The sequence below is a fragment of the Cyclopterus lumpus genome, chromosome 22 (genome assembly GCF_009769545.1).
Source record: "Cyclopterus lumpus isolate fCycLum1 chromosome 22, fCycLum1.pri, whole genome shotgun sequence".
In the NCBI taxonomy this organism is placed as follows: domain Eukaryota; kingdom Metazoa; phylum Chordata; class Actinopteri; order Perciformes; family Cyclopteridae; genus Cyclopterus; species Cyclopterus lumpus.
In genome coordinates, this window is record NC_046987.1 from 2,762,590 (window position 1) to 2,782,319 (window position 19,730).

The 19,730-nt window shown below is 41.7% G+C and overlaps 1 protein-coding gene across 1 annotated transcript; it reads left to right on the top strand.

Moving 5' to 3' along the window:
- The first annotated feature begins 2,398 nt into the window (after positions 1-2,398).
- On the top strand, positions 2,399-14,595 carry ankrd6a (ankyrin repeat domain 6a). The gene is made up of 15 exons (XM_034563443.1): positions 2,399-2,410; positions 4,104-4,208; positions 4,308-4,406; positions 5,272-5,370; positions 5,529-5,627; positions 6,361-6,459; positions 8,482-8,559; positions 8,808-8,912; positions 9,114-9,296; positions 10,788-10,937; positions 11,147-11,299; positions 11,592-11,705; positions 12,107-12,407; positions 13,197-13,567; positions 14,404-14,595. The coding sequence occupies exons 1-15, from the start codon at positions 2,399-2,401 to the stop codon at positions 14,593-14,595; spliced, it is 2,160 nt and encodes a 719-aa protein (XP_034419334.1).
- Positions 14,596-19,730: the final 5,135 nt, after the last annotated feature.

Here is a 19,730-nt window from a genome sequence, read left to right on the forward strand (position 1 = left end):
GAGCAACAGCAGGAACAAGACGACTTGAGAAGGGTTAGACAGACAAAGTAAGTCTCCGATCCCTTGACATTCATCAGCGTGGCCTTAAAGACTTGTTTCACAAGTGGGTGACACCAGGGAAATCCACTGTGAGGGACATATCTGAACTGATGATGAGGCATGCATAGCAGGAGTTGTCATGTCTGCCAGAACGGGGGTCTGATAAACCACCTTTGGCAGTTTCCTTGTAGGTTGAAGTAAGTTTGATGGGAGTACAAGGGACGGGAGTACATCTCAGTGTAGATTAAGATTCCCCAGCTCAGTTAAGGCCAGACATGTTGTCACTTGTCCACCTCAGCTGTTTTCTAGAGTGGGTATATAGCTAGGGATATATATATATATATATATTTCCTGTCTGTCAGCATGTATATCAGTTGTTAGGGGTTGAAGGCATTAGAACCACCCCCATTGAGACGGTTCAACCAAACACTAAAGATCATGCTGCAGAGGTTTCTCTCATAGACAGGTTTGGATTGGGACCAGTGGCTTCCATAACTACTGTTTATCTGAGGTGCCACAAGCTTCAACCGGATTCTCACTATTTGAGTCAGAAAGTGGTCACCAGGTGAGGGAACTGCTGCTAAGACAACACTGGGAGAACCCAGCTGGAGAGAATGTGGTTGAATATGTGGTGAACCATGAGGGAGAGACTTGGAACAAATAACATGTTGGTGTGACAGTAAGCTGCTATCCAAGTGGCAGGGGCCTTACCAGTTTAGGAAACAGCTGGCTACGCTATCCTATTAACGGTGTATGCCCGACAGGAAGAAAAAACAACAACACTTTGATTTTAAACTCTTCAAAGGAATTCCAAGTTCCAGCACAGTCTGTTCGGCAGTAGTCGTTCAAACAGCCGGTCAAGCAGCAGTTCCTTGTTTGTGGTCGAGTATTAAGAGGAAGAGGAGCAATTCTTTCCTACAAATTCAGAGCCGAGTTGTGTGGATCCCTCATCTCCAGCCAGGATGTTATATCACCTCTTCCCGACCAAGAGTTGATTCAAGAAAAACCTAGTTGTACAACTCTGGTACAACACAAAGTACACCAGAGAGATCCAACTTGCAGGAGGTTCTACAGAATTCCTGAAGGTTTGGTGCCACTGCTCTAGGTGGACATTGAGCTGATGTTTGAGCTGGGCATTATTGAAACAAGTGGATGGTGCAGTCCAGTTGTACCGGTCCCCAAAAAGAGTGGACCTCTGAAGTTTTGCTTTGATTTCAGGTCTCTCATTGCTGTCTCCAAGTGTGACCCTAACCCAATGCCTCCTATTGATAAACTCTTGGAGATCGTAGAGCCAAACGTATCATCAGGCTTGACATGAGCCGAGGTTTTGGCGGCTGGCCCTAGCACCCTAGACACATTTATTGAGAGGATTTGTTTTGATGTAAATATTCATTCTTCGTCTTTTTTGTAATGGTGTTTGTTTGGTGTATATGTCTCATGTGGAGGTGGTCCCTTCTGATTTAGGGGACCGGCATTCGTGTCCCGTGAGAAACCAAAGGTTGTGTGATTTTTACTGACGACTTTGTCACGTGTTTTCTGTCACATGACTCTATGTCAGTAGCTTACATTATGCAAGCATACTTACTTACGTACTTTTTCAAACCACAGATTCACAAAGTTAATCACGCATTCAGTGTGAAGCTCCGATGCAAAGTGCTTCTGTCTTTAAGAATGTTATCTGAGCGGTTGTGAGATGATTTTGATAGAGAAAAACTAATAGATGTGAAACTTGAAAAGGGGGCATAAAGGCCTTGTGTGTAGGATCTGGCAACATCTAGCAGGCAACCAACTGAAACTTCTCCCGTGTGCCGACGACTAGAATTGTGACCAATACAACATAATCAGTGGCATCATTAGCATCAGTGGCAGGGGCTGCACTATGCACTCATTCAATGGCTATACATTAGTGAATGGCATGTAAAGCGCTTTGAGAGATCGGAAGAATAGCAAATCAATTTAACAATCAATCAGTCAAAAGTAGAATATTTCCTTCTGAGTAAAAGTGTAAAGTGGAAGAAAATGGAAATACATAACACCATACAAAATAGAATTTCTACACAATATTCCGTACACAGTGTAATTACAAATATACCGACCCAGCCTTCATTGTGCTGGATAAGAATGTGAACTGTATAGGAGATAAATATTATTGTGATACAAGTGGGATTAGTGAAGAGAACAGATTAAGAGTGAACCATGAGCCCAAGTGTTTCATGCTTTGGTTTCTAGATATTTAATCGCCAACAAAGATTAAAGGTTGACCCTTGGCATGCAGTATAATCTGACTAGCACATGAAACACATGAAATCCTTTGTCGTTACAGTCAGATGCTGAACATTAAAGGATCAGGACAGTCAGCATGAGAATTCAGGTCAGTGGTATTTAGTGAGTGAGCCAACAACTCAACAGCAAGAGCAGGGAGCTGTTTTCAGTGAGAAAGCTCTGATGAAGTCACTGTACACTACCACTGAGCAGCAAACAGGCAGTCAGAGACTAGCTGGTGAACATCGTGCAGCGTTAAGCAGCTAAAGAGACAGATATTTCCCTCAGAAGTAAATATTGCACTTCAGGTGGTCACATTTTTAGCCCAAATAAATGATAATGCAGCTTTAATTCGTTGAATGCTGCATGTTTACAATTGGTTTTCAGTCCCTTCATTTACAGGCATTTATTGGCATTGTGACTACCTGACGTATGTGGTTTTCAGGATTGGCTGTATTAACATATTTTTGGGCTACATGAGAGCAGCAGAAACAAACTCTTTGACATATTATGCACATTAGCAACCATCTAGCGGTCATAGAGCAACATTAGCTCTAATTTGGACTTGTGTTTGTGTCCACTTGAGGAAGTCCAATATTCACTATTATAGCTGTTTTTGGTCTCCACCAACTCCTAAACATATATGTCTTTAGCTGCTAAATGCTTCGCTATGTTCGCCAGCTAATGTGTAACTGTTTCTGTCGATGGCTTGCTGCTAAGCAGGTAGTGAACGCTGTGTTGGCAGACTGTAAACACAAAGCAATGATCTTAAAGAGGCTGAAACACTCTGCAGCGCCGAGGGGAACTGCAGTCAGGTGAAGAGTCATTGTGGCGCCATCACTACGAGCAACACCTGTTACATATGTAGTAGTCCTGTGATCCATTTTCTATACAAACATAGATTAGGATAAATGCCAAACATGTTGTGCATTCAAACTAAATGACATTTTAATTTGATGAAATAGTGTTATTTTAATATTGGGAGCCTGGACTTTAGCATCTTTGTCCTGCTGCATTGCCCTAAAATAGGGTGAAGTCCTAACTGAGTTTATGGTGCTGTATGTACACACTGTACACCTGGTAGCACCCAGTTAGCTGGATCCTGCCTGTTGATTAAATATAGCTGGCTGTACCTAATTCTCCAACACTCTTCTAACCTTAACTTTAAAGGGGAGCTTTGGAATTGTTCACCCTGGACGCTACTGTCTCATGTGTTTGTGTGTTAGTGACAACAGGTTTTTGAAATGGGTCCAGTATAGAGGGAGAATGCTGTAACCTACTGCTGCTAAATGCGAAGCATCAGTGAAACGTTACGTCTACTAAGAGTTATTGTTTGTTGCCACCGTCAGGTTCAGATGGTTATTATAAGTGTCTGACAACATTATGAACCGAAACCCCACTGAGAAATAAAACCTTTCTCTGCGGTCCACCGGCTCACGGCACCCACAGGAGCACCAGTCTTGTTGCCTGTTTCATTGAATTTCACAAAAGTGTTCCTTTTGTGACAACAGGAAGTGCCAGATCTATTCTGCCTGAGAATTGCGGGACTGACGTCGTTCATCTGAAGGTGGGTAGGGACAGACAAATATGAATGATAATGTCGTAGTAACAGTGGTGATGTTTTTTTCTTATTCAACTCAAATGAATGTGTGACATACATGTATCTCTTGTAAGGTACTGTATCTGTTTATGCATTCGCACATGTACAGCACAGGTAGGCCCACGTGCATGAATGTGTGTGTGTGTGTGTGTGTGTGTGTGTTTTGAGTGAGCAGGTCCATGTGGCTCCACTATCCTGCCAGGGCCCGGGTCACCTGACAGCCCTGCACCGAGCTGCCATGGTGGGGAACAGTGACACCATGGCTGCTCTGATTCAGGGATGCTGTGCTGTGGACCTGCAGGGCAGAGTGAGTGCTGCACACGCCACACGTGTCAGACGTGGTTCACACACCTGCGGGAACGTTCATTGATCAGTTCTCAAATACTGTGTGCTCTGTGTGTTTGAGGACGGCAACACTGCGCTGCATGAGGTGTCTTGGCACGGATTCTCTCACTGTGTCAAACTGCTGGTCAACTCCGGAGCTGATGTACACGTCAAGAACAAGGTAGGATAATAGTTATGATCATCATATTAATAATAATATACTTTATATTTAGCAACATGAAATTTACACAACACGTGTCTCTGAAACTTACCTCCACATGTTATACTTGTGGCCTTCGACAGCAGATAGAGTTCCTTACTTTTCAAATCAACAGTTATAACGCGCTTTATAGAACATAAATGAAGACAATGAGACAGGTGAAAGAAATATATTTTTTGTCATTTTTCAAAGTGTTTGTTGTTGAAATACTCATTTTGGCCACACAAAGCTGAATTATGTTTGTGTCCGGTTACATCATGCCGTCACAAAACCTTTTGTCTTTCCATCCCGAAACGGTCCCTAACTCAAAGCTGCCAATTGTAGAACGATAGATTTCCATGTCATTTTCGATTAAAACTAAGTATTCAGAAACTGTGCTTTTTGAAACGAGCCGTCAGGACGTCTATAATGTTGTTATGTCAAACCATACAGTTGACCAATTAAAGCAGACTGGGCTTTCTCTGGTCTTAAAGAGACAGGCGCTAAAACAGAGCGTTTCAAACAGGATGAGACACGTTATGTCTCTTTGAAAATTAAAGCATGTACTCATGTTCTTGTGGAAAGTATGAATACAAAATTAGCCGTCTATTCCCCCTTTAAAGTGCATATTCTATAGTTGCTTGCATTCTGAATTTGAATGTGAGTAGCATGGCTCTGTGGACCCTAAAGACCTGCCAAATACCCATCCCACGATGTGGTCTGTCTTGACAGCAGCAGCATCTCTGGATGTTTTCCTCTTTCCTCTTAGACTCGTGGCGTAACACTAACGATCCAAAAGGAAAGCCCGCTATGTGTCCTCAGTAATAAGTGTAGTATGTTGACTCAGGCAGGAAACACAGCCCTCCACCTGGCCTGTCAGAACGCACATGCTCAGACTGCTCGCCTCCTGCTGCTGGGAGGATCCACACCAGACACCAAGAACGATGTGAGTCCTCAGGCATCCCACAATGCACTGTGCTCTCTTCGGAGACACGATGAAAGAAGTAGGAGACCCTTCACTCTGACAACGCTCTTGGTGCATCACTGATGATGGTATCACATTCAACTACAGTAATATCACTGAGGACTGTGTTTTGGTTCCAGATGGGTGACAGCTGTTTACATGTGGCTGCTCGCTATGACAACCTGACCCTGGTAAAGATGCTGCTGGGTTCTCTGTGCTCCGTGACAGTGAGGAACCAGGTACATGATGTCAGTGTTTAAAAAACATAATGCAACTATTCAGAACATCTTTTCCATTTTAGCATCGCCAGAGAAATGCCATTATGTTTCATACAGGACACATGAGGTAACACTTTATTTAAATTTCCTATGAAAATGTGTTCATTTGGCTGTAATTATAGGGAAAATAGAGACAAGTGGTGGGGAAAGAATTCAGATCTTTTTCTTCAGTAAACGTATCAATACTCAGTAAAAGCACAGAAGTATCATCAGGCAGATGTAACCAAATCAAATCAGACATACAAAGTATAACATGTAAATACATAAGCATATGGACCTCAACATTGTACTGAAGTAATACTGGAGTAAATGTACATATTTACTTTTCACTACTATATTTAGTTTAGATTTGAGCTTTGTAAGAAGTCCTCTATTTAAACCCAAGGAAATATGAATCCATTATTGATTTATTATAGGAAACCTTTTTGTTTTATTATTACCATTTACTGCGATGGAGTGGCCGAACTCCGCCTTCGCACAATGTCAGCTGGGATCGGCTGCAGCGCCCCGCGACCCTATATAGGATAAGTGGTTCAGATAATCGAATGAAAAAAGATATATATTTGTTATTTGTTGACTTGTTTGCTTGCTTCTAGACAAATGACACAATGTTGCATGTTCAGCTGATCTAGTGCCAACAAACACACGTCCTATAGTGCACTGTGAAGGCCTTTATGTCTGTGTTTGCCTGAAGGCCGGAGACACAGCGCTCCATGTGGCGGCTGCTCTGAACCATAAGAAGACCGTCCGGCTCTTATTGGAGGCGGGGCCTGATGGGACGATCAGAAACAATGTAAGTGACCAGCTGAGTGCAACACATTCACAAGGTCCTGTTAGCTCATTTTTTAAATGAAAGATATCGCTTAATTTCTAGACAGATTTTTACAGAGGGGATTCTCTTTTTATCATGAATAAAATCAATCAGTAAAAATAAATACTGTCACCAACCATAACAAAATATGTTCACAGTGTGTTTTTAGGAATACTGATCTTTAAATCAGGCTATGACCCCTCGGTAAAGATAGAATAACTTAATGTGTCATCTACTGTACACACTCTTGACACTCATCTGGCACATGAGTGACAACTTGGTTTGGCTAGCTCAAAAAATATTATAACAAATATTTATTTATATATATATGCATATATATATATATATAAATATAAACGTTATATATATATATATATGTATATATATTATATTATATATATATATATATATATATATATATATATATATATAATATAAAATAATAATAATAATATAATATATAACTGTGGGTGACTGTAGCAGGTCCGTCTTTCAATCATAGGATCGCTGGTTCGATCCCCGGCTAGCCCTAGTCGATGTGTCCTTGAGCAAGGCACTAAACCCTGAATTGCTCCCCGTAGCTGTGTCCACAATGTATGAATGTAGGTCACTTTGGATAGGAGCGTCAGCTAAATGAAATGTAATGTAATTGTAACAGTTCAGCTCCACACCTTCTTTCTGTTTATAGTTGTTTTCATTAGATCTGTTTGTCTATTAACTCTCTTGTCATTTCAGACCCGGTCATTCACACCTGATCATCCTTCATTCCCTTCACCTGGTTCTCACGCCCATCTCACCTGCAGCCCATTCCCTCGTTAGTCACTCACTACTTAGGTTCCCTCACTTGTCCTCTTCCAGATTGTCTTGTGTTTTGAGACCAAGTTCTCCAGCGTTCCATAGTCTGTGTCCCTGTTTCTGTCTGTTCTGTTCCTGCCGTTACTCCAGTAAAGGATTATTATTTGCTTACTCTGTTTTGTCCATTGTGCTTGGGTCCCTGGTCTTCGATCCGTGACAGTAATAATATTCTATTCAGTTTATTTTGTATAGCCCAATATCACAAATGACAAATTATCCTCAGAGGGCTTTACAATCTGTACACATACGACATCCCTGTCCCAGGACCTCACATCGGATCAGGAAAAACTTCCCAAAAATAACCTTTCACAGGGAAAAAATGGAAGAAACCTTCAGGAGAGCAACAGAGGAGGATCCCTCTCCCCGGATTGACAGAAGCAATAGATGTCATGTGTACAGAATGAACAGCATTACAAAGTTACATAAACACATTACATGAATATGACAATGTATGAATGGAACTCCAATCCATAAAACAGAAGGAGGTAGAGAGGAGGGGGGGCGGGGCATCAGCAGGGCCAATGCGAGACCGGCTCACCAGGCATCAGACACCTCCAGGTCCAATGGACCCTATGAGACGTGAAGTCACAACGACTCCGGGGAGGAAGCAGAGTTAATAAGGTGCAATGGAGAGATGTAAATTCATCCATAAGGAGAGAGAGAAGAGGAGATAGGTGCTCAGTGTATCCTAAAACATCCCCCAGCAGCCTATAAGCCTATAGCAGCATATCTAGGGGCTCAACCAGGGCAAACCTGATTCAGCCCTAACTATAAGGGCTATTAAAGAGGAAAGTCTTAAGTCTATTCTTAAATGTGGTGACTGTGTCTGCCTCCCGGACTGAAAGTGGAAGCTGGTTCCATAAAAGAGGAGCTTGATAACTGAAGGCTCTGGCTCCCATCCTACTTTTTAGGAATATGCATCCTACATTTCCAATACTGCAATTTGATTGTGTCTTTCATTAATCGTATCTCAAACACCTGCCCTGTTTGATCCAGAGACACAAAAGAAATGAACAAATGATACAATCAGCAAACCGGCTAAGCAGTACGACTCGTGATGGGGAAACTGAACTGGCTAAAATAATGTTGTGCTATTAGTGAATCCTGTTCAAGGTGTTCTAGCGTGTCTGATATGCTGGTCACTTCCAGGCAGGTAAAACAGCCCTCGACAAGGCCAGAGACAACAACCACAAAGACATGGCTCATCTCCTGGCCAGAGCTCCACAGGTTTGTAAAAACTGAACCTCGATGTTATGAATTGATATTATTGTGTGCGACAGAAACTTTAAAACAAAACATTAGGGTGTACAGTGTCAAGAATTTAAATTGTAGAATTGTTTCACTTGAGCTATATAACAATCACTATCGCAGTTTTTAATAGCATTAGTATTTTCTCAGTGTATTGTCACAGTAGCAATACATAATCAAATGTAGCCAATAACGTAACCATAGAAGATTGTTGTACTTGTCCTCAGGTACATCGCTTCATGCGAGGAAGAACAATCAGGAAACAAAGAGAACGACTGACAGCTGAGTGCAGGACGCAGGCTGTCACCAGAGTAGAATCTCTTCAAAACAAAGTAAGAAAATATCATTCAAAAACATTCTTTATACCTTCTGGAAGTCTCCTGAGCTATCGGGAGACTGTCTACAATTGTGTTAGTCACATTAAATGAATCCCTTCGATACAAAAACGACACGTAGCATTAGATGTCGTTGTTTCATTGACTACAGCTTGACCTTCACCACGTACCCCGATCTGGTCTGTTTGCCCTGAGCAGGACAGCAGTGCCGTGGTGGTGGAGGACACGCCCACTAGTGAACGGATGGAGAGCAGAACTGCCCCCAAGGGGGGTCATGGTCTCCAGCAGCAGCAGCAAAGGCAGCGGGAGTATTGCAACAAGAGCCCCGCCGCCATCAGCAGCCCATACAGCCGGCGGAAGAAGAGGAGGGTCAAGGAGCAGGTGGGTCAACAATGGACAGGTCTAGTTATTCAGTCCACGGCGGAGGTCTTCATGTGTCATGGTGTTCACAGATGAAGAGAGTCAGGTTTTACGCTCTCATGTCCTGAGCTCATCTTCACTTGTGTGCGTTTTTAGTCAGTGGTCTTAGATTTCACAATGAACTTCTGCGAGAATGCAGCATGTTTCTGTTTAATGGTACACAGGTCTCTTTAAACTCAACAAAGACCAGTTAAAGCCCTGACACGTGCATTCTTTTGAAGTACACCTATTGTTTCAAAGGGCTCAACATGCACCAAAAGGGTTTTCGATCTGCTTTGACGCCTCTACCCAGGGACCAAAGCTGGTGTTTCTGCAGCCGTAGTATCTGTTTGGAGAGCTAAAGGAATACAGAAGACGATATTGTATAAAAGAAAGCAATCGTTCATTAATACTACTACTGCAGTCAAGTTCTCTGGTTGAGATGACACGCGGTAGCTGTCACTACGCGTGTGGAAACTATTTATTGATTCGTCCTGATGGAACTTAGTGTGAAGGAGCGCTTTCATTTCCTGTCATGAACTCTGTTGTTGTTGTTTTGGTGTTTTGTAACTTGTTGACTGGTTTGTGGTCTCTATGCAGGACGGGGTCGTAACCAGGTGCCAACCTCTAGTTCTGACAAGTGAAGCCAGTGTGGAAGTACCTTAAACATGCATTCTCTCTCCTGACCACCAGGGGGCGACTCCTCTGGTTGTATAGAAGTCTATATAAAATGACTCTACTTCTCTCTTGATTTATTCCCTCAGTAAACATTGTAACCATGAGTTTATAGTCTCAATCTCTAGTTTAAAGTCTTCTTTAATACAGCATGATGTTCATTTAGTAAATTATGGTCATTTAGAATCAAACAGACCATAAAGCAGAGTATGCTTTGGGGTGGGGCTACAAGGTGATTGACAGGTCTCTACTAGAAACGTAAACGGCATCTTTACATCACTGCTCCTCAGTCCAATTATGGTAACTTCTGTTCATTGGTTGTTTAAAGCAAAGATGGCGACGGCCAAATCACCAAAACTCAAGGATTTCAAACATCAGTCCACAAACCAACGTCACCATGACTACGTCCACTTCTTATTTACAGTCTATGGTCACAACAACTCCAAAAGAGGGACAAGTCTTCCATCTATTAGCTCATGTGACGCAAATTTCCCATTATTAAATCAAACTTTCATTCATATCACATCAATAATTAAAAAGAAAAGGTGTCAAGTGGTACCTGCAATGTACAAAAAGGTTTGTCTCAATAGCTTTTCTTCAAATACTGGTTTTGTGGTGTCATTTTAAATCCTATGCCTGCAGGCCACCATAAGAGCATCAAACGAGACGCGTCACTTTTAATATTTACAAGCTGAATTTTTGGGGGTGATTATTGAGAATCAGTGCTTCCTTATTCTTATATTAGAGATAATGACCACAATATATACTAACACTCTGTTCACTTTCACACCTCTGCAGGCTGTGAATGAAAATGAGAAAAGAAAAGGCGAGAAAGACTTCAAGCAGAAGAAGAATCAGCTCTGGGAAGATGGTGAAGATTGTGTTCAGGATGGAAAAACCTATCAGCTTTACACACTGTACCGCGACAAGGAGGGCAACATTAGACAGGTTACTGCTGATAAGAACCTTTGTGTGATTATGACTTTATACATCGGAAGGTCTCCGAGTGTCTGAGAAGGTGAAGCAGTCATGGGACTTTGAGAAAAGCTTCCCATGTTGAGTTATGTTGGGCTGCTCTAGAAAACAGACCATTACAGAAACAGGTCATTCTATGGCATCCTTCCTGCTACTGAGTCTGTGATGTGTGACCTCCACAGGCACCGGCCAACGGGTGCCTCTGTAAGCCCCTGCTCAAGAAGCTGGAGGGCCAGCTGAAGGCCACGCAGGAGGAGATGAGGCTGCACATCCTGAACGTGCAGGAGCAGGTCCACAGCAGACTGGGCAGAATGGACCACAGGAACAGACACCAGGTCTGCTTCTACTGCCGCTGCTTACAGACCGGGACTTCACACCTGCATCAGTGTCTTAAACTGATGCGTCAACGTTTCAAACCAATATCTGTTGTTTTTGTGTTTTTACTATTTTGTGCGTCTTTGACTAATTTGACTATGATACATACAAAGATTACAGGTATTTCTCTGCAAAAACTCTTTTTATTTCAATTTCAATTAAAATTGGACAAATTTCATGCCAGAAAGATCCAACAGTGTTACATAATTGCTTGATTTACAGAGATATCTCTCTTGACTTTGGCTTGGGCAGATTAAAGCGTTGGACATCCTGAATCAGGAAACAGCCGCAGCAGAGAGGAAGTTCACGGTTTACAAGATGGAGCAGAGAGCTGCCCGGGAGAGAGAGGAAGCCCAGCTGACACAGGTACCACATGACGTCGGCTTTCTTTCCATCTTATTAACGTTTGCATGTGTGACCTTCAGAACCGATCACGAGATGGAAGGTCTATGTGGTCTGGACACAACTTGCTGCTTCTTGAATTCAGAATTTTCAGATTGAACTGAGAGATTGGGATTGAAGTCAGAAGATATGTCGTGTCAGGGTCGGCACCCCAAAGGAGACCGATCTGGAAATAACAAATAAATGAAGTCATTTGAATTCTATCGTACAATTCCAAGAATATAGTCAGTACTAAAAGAAGTCCTAAATTGAGGCCAGAGTGGATTCTTCTCTTTTAAAAACCCTGATAGAAGTGAGAAAGTGGTTGCAGTCTCATTGCCTTTGCTGGAGGAAGGTTTGATCGTTCAGCTTGTTTCTCCCAGCAGGCAGCAGTGAGTCGTGAACTGAAGAGGTGGTGCGTGTCCCAGTTAAAGGACAGGGACGTCCACATCCCGGCCAAAGCCCGCTATTACAAACTCCTCCCCTCACAGTCTGTGGAGCAGTCCGTGGCAGAGGTCGACCTGGAGTCCCTCCCCCTGCTGTCCGTGGTGTCCGGAGACAGCAGCACCTCACTGGATACCTACGTCAACGTCCTACCGTGCAAATCCACCCACAGTCTGGGGGGCCCAGAGCAGGAGCAGACGGGGGGCCGGACATACTTAGAAATGAAAGTGGACAGGTCACCAGGTTTGTAAGCTTCCACAATTACAGTCGATAGAGACCATTTCAAAAGGGCGTCCAGCAATGATGTGTAGCTGCTACAGCATCAGTGGCACAGCTCACAGCGACCGGCACACATTACAGGAGTTTTGCAACAGAAATATCCAGCAGATAAGTAATGTATACATTGCTCAGTTGTCATGGAGACAAGTGTACTGGTACAACTAAGACATCTTCACTAATCCATCCACCCATCCACCAAGAAAGACCATTTGAAAAATCTGATATTCTGAAGTCACTGTGAGGAACTGGTCCTGAACCAGTCTCAGTGTAGTCCTGGTCCTCTATAGACCTCCTTCAGTGAACAGACCATCAGAGAGAAGATGGTCTGTTTCTATAGAGTTATTTCTAAAGCTCCTCATCAGAGCCACCGGTCTGGTGCTTTGGAGGGAAGAGGGGAGCTCAGCTCCCGGCAGCAAGAACTCCTCCTCATCCTCCTCCTCCTCCTCATCCTCCTCCTCATCCTCATCCTTCTCCTCCTCCTCATCCTCCTCCTCCTCATCCTCCTCCTCCTCCTCCTCCTCCTCCTCCTCTGCTCCACGGAGACCACCAAAATCAACACACAATTGAAGTTGCTTAAAGAGGGATTGCATCTTGGTCAAAATCAACTGGCATGTCTCAGCTACTGGATGAAGGCTTGTCATTTGCATCTCGTGGTCTTTTGCGTTGGAGATGTACTCACTTGGCCTGTTGAAGCTCAGATTGGTTTTAAAATTGATAGTTTTGTTTTTTCTCCAACTCCCCACCTGACATCAGACGACTATGAGAACACAACCCTGTTTCCTATGCCTGCCAAGCACACCTCAGACCTCCTGTTGGGCTCTGTGGACCCCCTCTGGCAGCCTGCGGGAGTGCAGGACTGTCCTATTGGAGCAGTGAAACCCCAATGTGGGGCGGGCTTCTCAAGCAGCAGCAGCCAGTGCAGCATCAGCGCCCAGCAACCCAGACTGATACAACATCAGGACCAATGCTGTGACAGGCCAGACAGGAAACGCTTTGGAGAGCTCATGAGTGCATGCAGGCATGTCGGCATTCACACTGAGGGCACCAGAACACTGGAGTTCTTCATCGACCGTCCCGCTGAGCCCTCGTTCAGCCAGGAGAGGAACAATCAGCACGCCGTGGAGGTGAGTGGACCGGTGGGTGGGATGAGGAACTGCCCAGTGGTAGGGTTGGACTGCACCTGTCTATCAAGCGGACGTGCTACAAACCCTGATCAGTAATAATAAAGTTTTACTCACCATTAAGCAGCTGGGGGCATCTCTAAAAACAACATGAATGTAGTGAGAGATTATGAGCAACATTTCAGGTGTGTTCACTTTCAGTTTGATTCCGATCATGTGGAGTGGGTGCAGACTTCTTTACTATTGCATGGCCACGTTTCTTAACGTGATATATACTTTGTTTTAGGGATTTCAGCAAATACATTTGTGAATGCAGAGCTGGAGATGGCCTTACAGTCTCAATGCTAAGCTAAGCTAATTACCTCCTGACTCCAGCTTAAGCATAAAGACTGTGAGCCAGGGCAAACAACCAAGCTCACTCTCCGAAATGGAAAAGAATCATTTAGCAACGCCTCTAAAGATCAGTGATTAACAGGTTGTATCATTCATCCAACCTGGGTGTCATTTAGAGGGTGTCAGGGGGATGAAGCCATCCCAGCTGACATCCGGGGATGAAGGAAAATCGGTCAGCCTGACCTGGACCGTGGAGAAATACCTCAATAATATTCAACATTCCAAGTCGTGGTTTCAGGGGGACGGTTGTCTGTGGTGTCTGCACTGATGTGATTGCCTCCCAGATGTGTAGTTAACACACAGAATGAGACTGATATGAATCTTCTCATTTCACTCTCAGAAAGAAAGACAATGAGATTATTTCCCAACATGTTGAACTACTCTTTTAAAAGCTACATTTCCTGAAGAAAAGACCAATCTTATAACTTGAAGTGTCCTCCTGTCAGGTGACTCAGCGTTTCTTTGACTCGGTGTCGACTCAGTTGGAACGTTGGTACGAGAGGAAGATGTCGGAGGTGGAGCAGCAGACGGAGCTGAGAGCCCAGCAGGACAAGAAGGAGCTGCTGCAGCAAATCGGCACGCTGGAGGAGGAGCTTCACAAGCTGAAGACCAATGAGGATGCAGAAAGCCGACAGTGACTAATGCTGACAATAAACAAAAGGTTTGAATGGATTAAAATGACAACCTATAAAACAAATAGAAAGAAGGAGACAGTATTGGACCCCTCCACTTTTTACGTTATGTTACAAGACTTTTTTTTTTTTTTTTAAACAATCTATAACTCTAACAATTTATATTAACATTATATATTAATATTTGTATGCATAGTGAAATCATGCTGGGAATATTAATAATATAGTATTAACTGAACCACTTGACTACCTGCACATGCATGTTTTATTTGCTATTCAATTCAATTCAATTCAGTTTATTTTGTATAGCCCAACATCACAAATCACAAACTCCCCTCAGAGGGCTTTACAATCTGTACACATAAGACATCCCTGACCTTTGACCTCACATCGGATCAGGAAAAACTCCCAAAACCCCAGAAAAAAACACCTTTCAGGGGGAAAAACTGAAGAAACCTTCAGGAGAGCAACAGAGGAGGATCCCTCTCCCCGGATGGACAGAAGCAATAGATGTCATGTGTACAGATGAACAGTGTTACAGAGTTACAACACATTTAATGAATATGACAGAAATTATGAATAATAAGTGATAGGCATGGACCACGATCCAGACCTCCACAATCCATGTAAACAGAAGGAGAAAGAGAGAGAGGGTGGGGGGGGGGAGTTAGTTAGAGTTAGTTAGAGTTAGTAATGTGCAATGGAGAGACGTAAAGGAGAGAGAGAAGAGGAGATAGGTGCTCAGTGTATCCTAAAACATCCCCCAGCAGCCTATGAGCCTATAGCACCATATCAAGGGGCTGGACCAGGGCAAACCTGATTCAGCCCTAACTATAAGGGCTATTAAAGAGGAAATTTATTCATTTTTATCATTTTATCACTTTTGATTTGTATGTTATTTGTTACCTTTGTCACAAAATGAATATATTGACAGACAGTGAAGTTCTCCATTTAATCTTTGTAATTTCTTTTGGGACTTTAAATGTAATGAAATGTTATTGAATGTAAGTCAGTTGTCCGGTTTATTGTCCGCACTGCTGAATGAGCAAAGTGACTCGAAGGGCCAGAGAGGAGAACTGTGTAGAAGAGAACTAGTAGCTGTTCTAGAAGTTGTTGTAATAGTTGTAATGCTGTGTACTATACTAATAGTACAGTATTAGTAGTAATTGTTGTAATAGCAATATTTTGTAGAAGTCAAACAATGTTATGTCTTTTTTTTTATTATAAAAATGTAATGTTATAGAATGCCGTAATGAATATAAAAAGTTTTGTAAAAATTCAGTGTGCGAATTTTTACAAAACATAATAATGACATACGTCGTTATTATGTTTTTGTATATTATAAAAATTCCATGGTATAGAATTTCATTAAATGTAGTTTAACAGTGTGTCACAAAAAACGTATAGTGTAGTGTGCCATGAAATATTAATAAAACATGTCAAACCAAATATGAACTACAAAATAGTAGTATAGTCATAATATAGTATGTTGTAAAAGATTCATAAATATGTCATAGTACGTCAGAAACAAATATAAAAGCTTAGTATGCAATAAAATGGGCAATATAGTATGTCATGAAACTTTTCACTCTATAGTATGCTATACTTCAGAGTATAGAATGCCATTTACAAAGATTAAAGTATTTCATAAGTACAAAATATGTTGAGGGGGTGGCATTAATGAGAGAAAGCCGGTAATGAGAAACACTTTTCTACCTCAGGATGTTCCCTCAGATGTTGTGTGACGCTCCTCTTCGTTCCAGATGTTATCCATTGAGCTTCAAGTTTGTGACAAATCAAAGCATCATAACATGCTTGTGAAGAGGACACGCCCAATGGTCATAATGATATACTGTCAGGAAGATTAAGCTAGCGGCCTTTTTTGGAAATTTAATTTATTCTGTATATTTGTATAAAGTTTTGTAGTGCAGGTCTTAATTACATTTCGCCATTGAATTAGTGAAATAAAAGTATGAAGTAGCAAGAACGACCACCTCATAATAGACTGATGTCTACCAGTTTCTGGGTAATTTGAAAGTGCTAACAAGAATATCAAGATCAACTTGTAGGTGATTTTAGATCTGGGCTGTCCAAAAATCACCTCCTAACGTCTGACTAACCACTTTTCCTTGACCTCTGTGGAAAATGTCATGGGGTCAAGGAAAGATGGGAAGGAACATTCATGAGGAGTTAGGACAAGTGTTTAGAGAATCCGACTCCACGTTCACTAAACTACGTAGTTATGATGCGACGGCAGACTAACGTTAGTGACGTCGGTCTGCAGCGGTGAAACTACAATGTTCACAAGATGGACTACAAAGATGCTCATCTTAGATACTTCGTCCGTGTGTTCTTAGTATTCAAGTATTACTTTATTAACAAATAAACAGTTTGGTTCAAAGTATTACTTTATTAACAAATAAACAACCCGGTTCAAAGTATTACTTTATTAACAAATAAACAACCCAGTTCAAAGTATTACTTTATTAACAAATAAACAATTTGGTTCAAAGTATTACTTTATTAACAAATAAACAATGTGGTTCAAAGTATTACTTTATTAACGAAATAAACAACCCAGTTCAAAGTATTACTTTATTAATGAAATAAACAACCCAGTTCAAAGTATTACTTTATTAACAAATAAACAACCCAGTTCAAAGTATTACTTTATTAACAAGGTTGGAATTGAAATGAAAGAAGAATATAAAAGTGAAACCAAGGAATTGTCACAGACTACAAAGCTACTATTATGTCTCATTATTCAGTTTCAAACATACTGAATTAAATACATTATCCCACTAACAATGTCTCATATCCCTCTTTGTTGTTATGGTTGATATGCAGATTATCATCCGATTATGAGAATATGCAGAAAATAGTTTATGAAACACCTAGAAGTGTTGACTTGATAGTGTTTTAAAATTGTAATGTTGATTGAAAAGAATATAATCAAAAACATGACTCGGACTGAGGAGCTCGTCCAGTTGAACCGTTTTATCAAAGCTTCTGTAACTGAAGTCAAATCAAAGAACGAGGGCTGAGGCTATAGGACAAGAGAGAGCCGATCAATATGCCAGTTCGATCACTTTACAGCAGTTTGATCACTTTGATCACTTTACAGCAGTTTATTCACTTTACAGCAGTTTGATCAGTGTGATCACTTTACAGCAGTTTGATCACTTTACAGCAGTTTGTTCACTTTACAGCAGTTTGATCAGTGTGATCACTTTACAGCAGTTTGATCACTTTGATCACTTTACAGCAGTTTGATCACTTTAAAGCAGTTTGTTCACTTTACAGCAGTTTGATCAGTGTGATCACTTTACAGCAGTTTGATCACTTTGATCACTTTACAGCAGTTTGATCACTTTAAAGCAGTTTGTTCACTTTACAGCAGTTTGATCAGTGTGATCACTTTACAGCAGTTTGATCACTTTGATCACTTTACAGCAGTTTGTTCACTTTACAGCAGTTTGATCAGTTTGATCACTTTACAGCAGTTTGATCACTTTACAGCAGTTTGTTCACTTTACGGCAGTTTGATCAGTTTGTTCACTTTACAGCAGTTTGATCACTTTACAGCAGTTTGATCAGTGTGATCACTTTACAGCAGTTTGATCACTTTGATCACTTTACAGCAGTTTGTTCACCTTACAGCAGTTTGATCACTTTACAGCAGTTTGTTCACTTTACGGCAGTTTGATCAGTTTGTTCACTTTACAGCAGTTTGATCACTTTACAGCAGTTTGTTCACTTTACAGCAGTTTGATCACTTTACAGCAGTTTGTTCACTTCACAGCAGTTTGATCAGTGTGATCACTTTACAGCAGTTTGATCACTTTACAGCAGTTTGTTCACTTTACAGCAGTTTGATCAGTGTGATCACTTTACAGCAGTTTGATCACTTTGATCACTTTACAGCAGTTTGATCACTTTAAAGCAGTTTGTTCACTTTACAGCAGTTTGATCAGTGTGATCACTTTACAGCAGTTTGATCACTTTGATCACTTTACAGCAGTTTGTTCACTTTACAGCAGTTTGTTCACTTTACAGCAGTTTGTTCACTTTACAGCAGTTTGATCAGTTTGATCACTTTACAGCAGTTTGATCACTTTACAGCAGTTTGTTCACTTTACGGCAGTTTGATCAGTTTGTTAACTTTACGGCAGTTTGATCACTTTACAGCAGTTTGATCAGTGTGATCACTTTACAGCAGTTTGATCACTTTGATCACTTTACAGCAGTTTGTTCACCTTACAGCAGTTTGATCACTTTACAGCAGTTTGTTCACTTTACGGCAGTTTGATCAGTTTGTTCACTTTACAGCAGTTTGATCACTTTACAGCAGTTTGTTCACTTTACAGCAGTTTGATCACTTTACAGCAGTTTGTTCACTTCACAGCAGTTTGATCACTTTACAGCAACAGCAATGTAACATTTGTAGTTTGCCAGCAGGTTTATTGAAAGTTAATTTCCAAGTTATGCTAACAGTTATTTTTATGATCTGCGTTTGTCTTTGTGATCGTTTGTTCTCGTGAACGGTGCGTCACTTTAAATGTTGCGGCTGCAAGGAATTGTGTGAATGATCTCCTTTCCTTTCGTAAAGGAAGGTCCAGTGTTTCCTATGCTAAAGGAGCTCATTTAGGAAGCATTGAAATCTTTCCTTTGAATTTGAACAGCCCTTATCATGGCGGCCACTTAGATACTTCAGGGTCATTTCACTCAGTGAGGAACATTCCTAAGCAAGCAGGACTATTGGACCACAACCCCGGTGTCAACAAGCAGGCAGACTCGATAAAGTCCCGCCTTCGCTTCCCAGCTGTCAGTCAGGCCATTGGGCGGAGCTACTGATGAGGCAAGTTGTGTAATCCAATGATCCTGGGGTGACATGTGGCCTCAGTGGCCACAGCCACAGCTTCTGAAGGGAAAATCAAATCAATGCTCCATTGACTCTGTCAGAGCGCGATGGAAACCTAATTAAAGGACCCCCAGGCACAGCTGGTCATTTTATGTAGCCAAGCTCTCAAATCAAGCCAGTAATATGTACTATTGCTTTACTCCGTGTGCTCGGGGGGGGTTGTGGGCCTCCCTGACCAGGACAGTGTCAGCATTCAATATGCTAAGAACTCATGCCTATG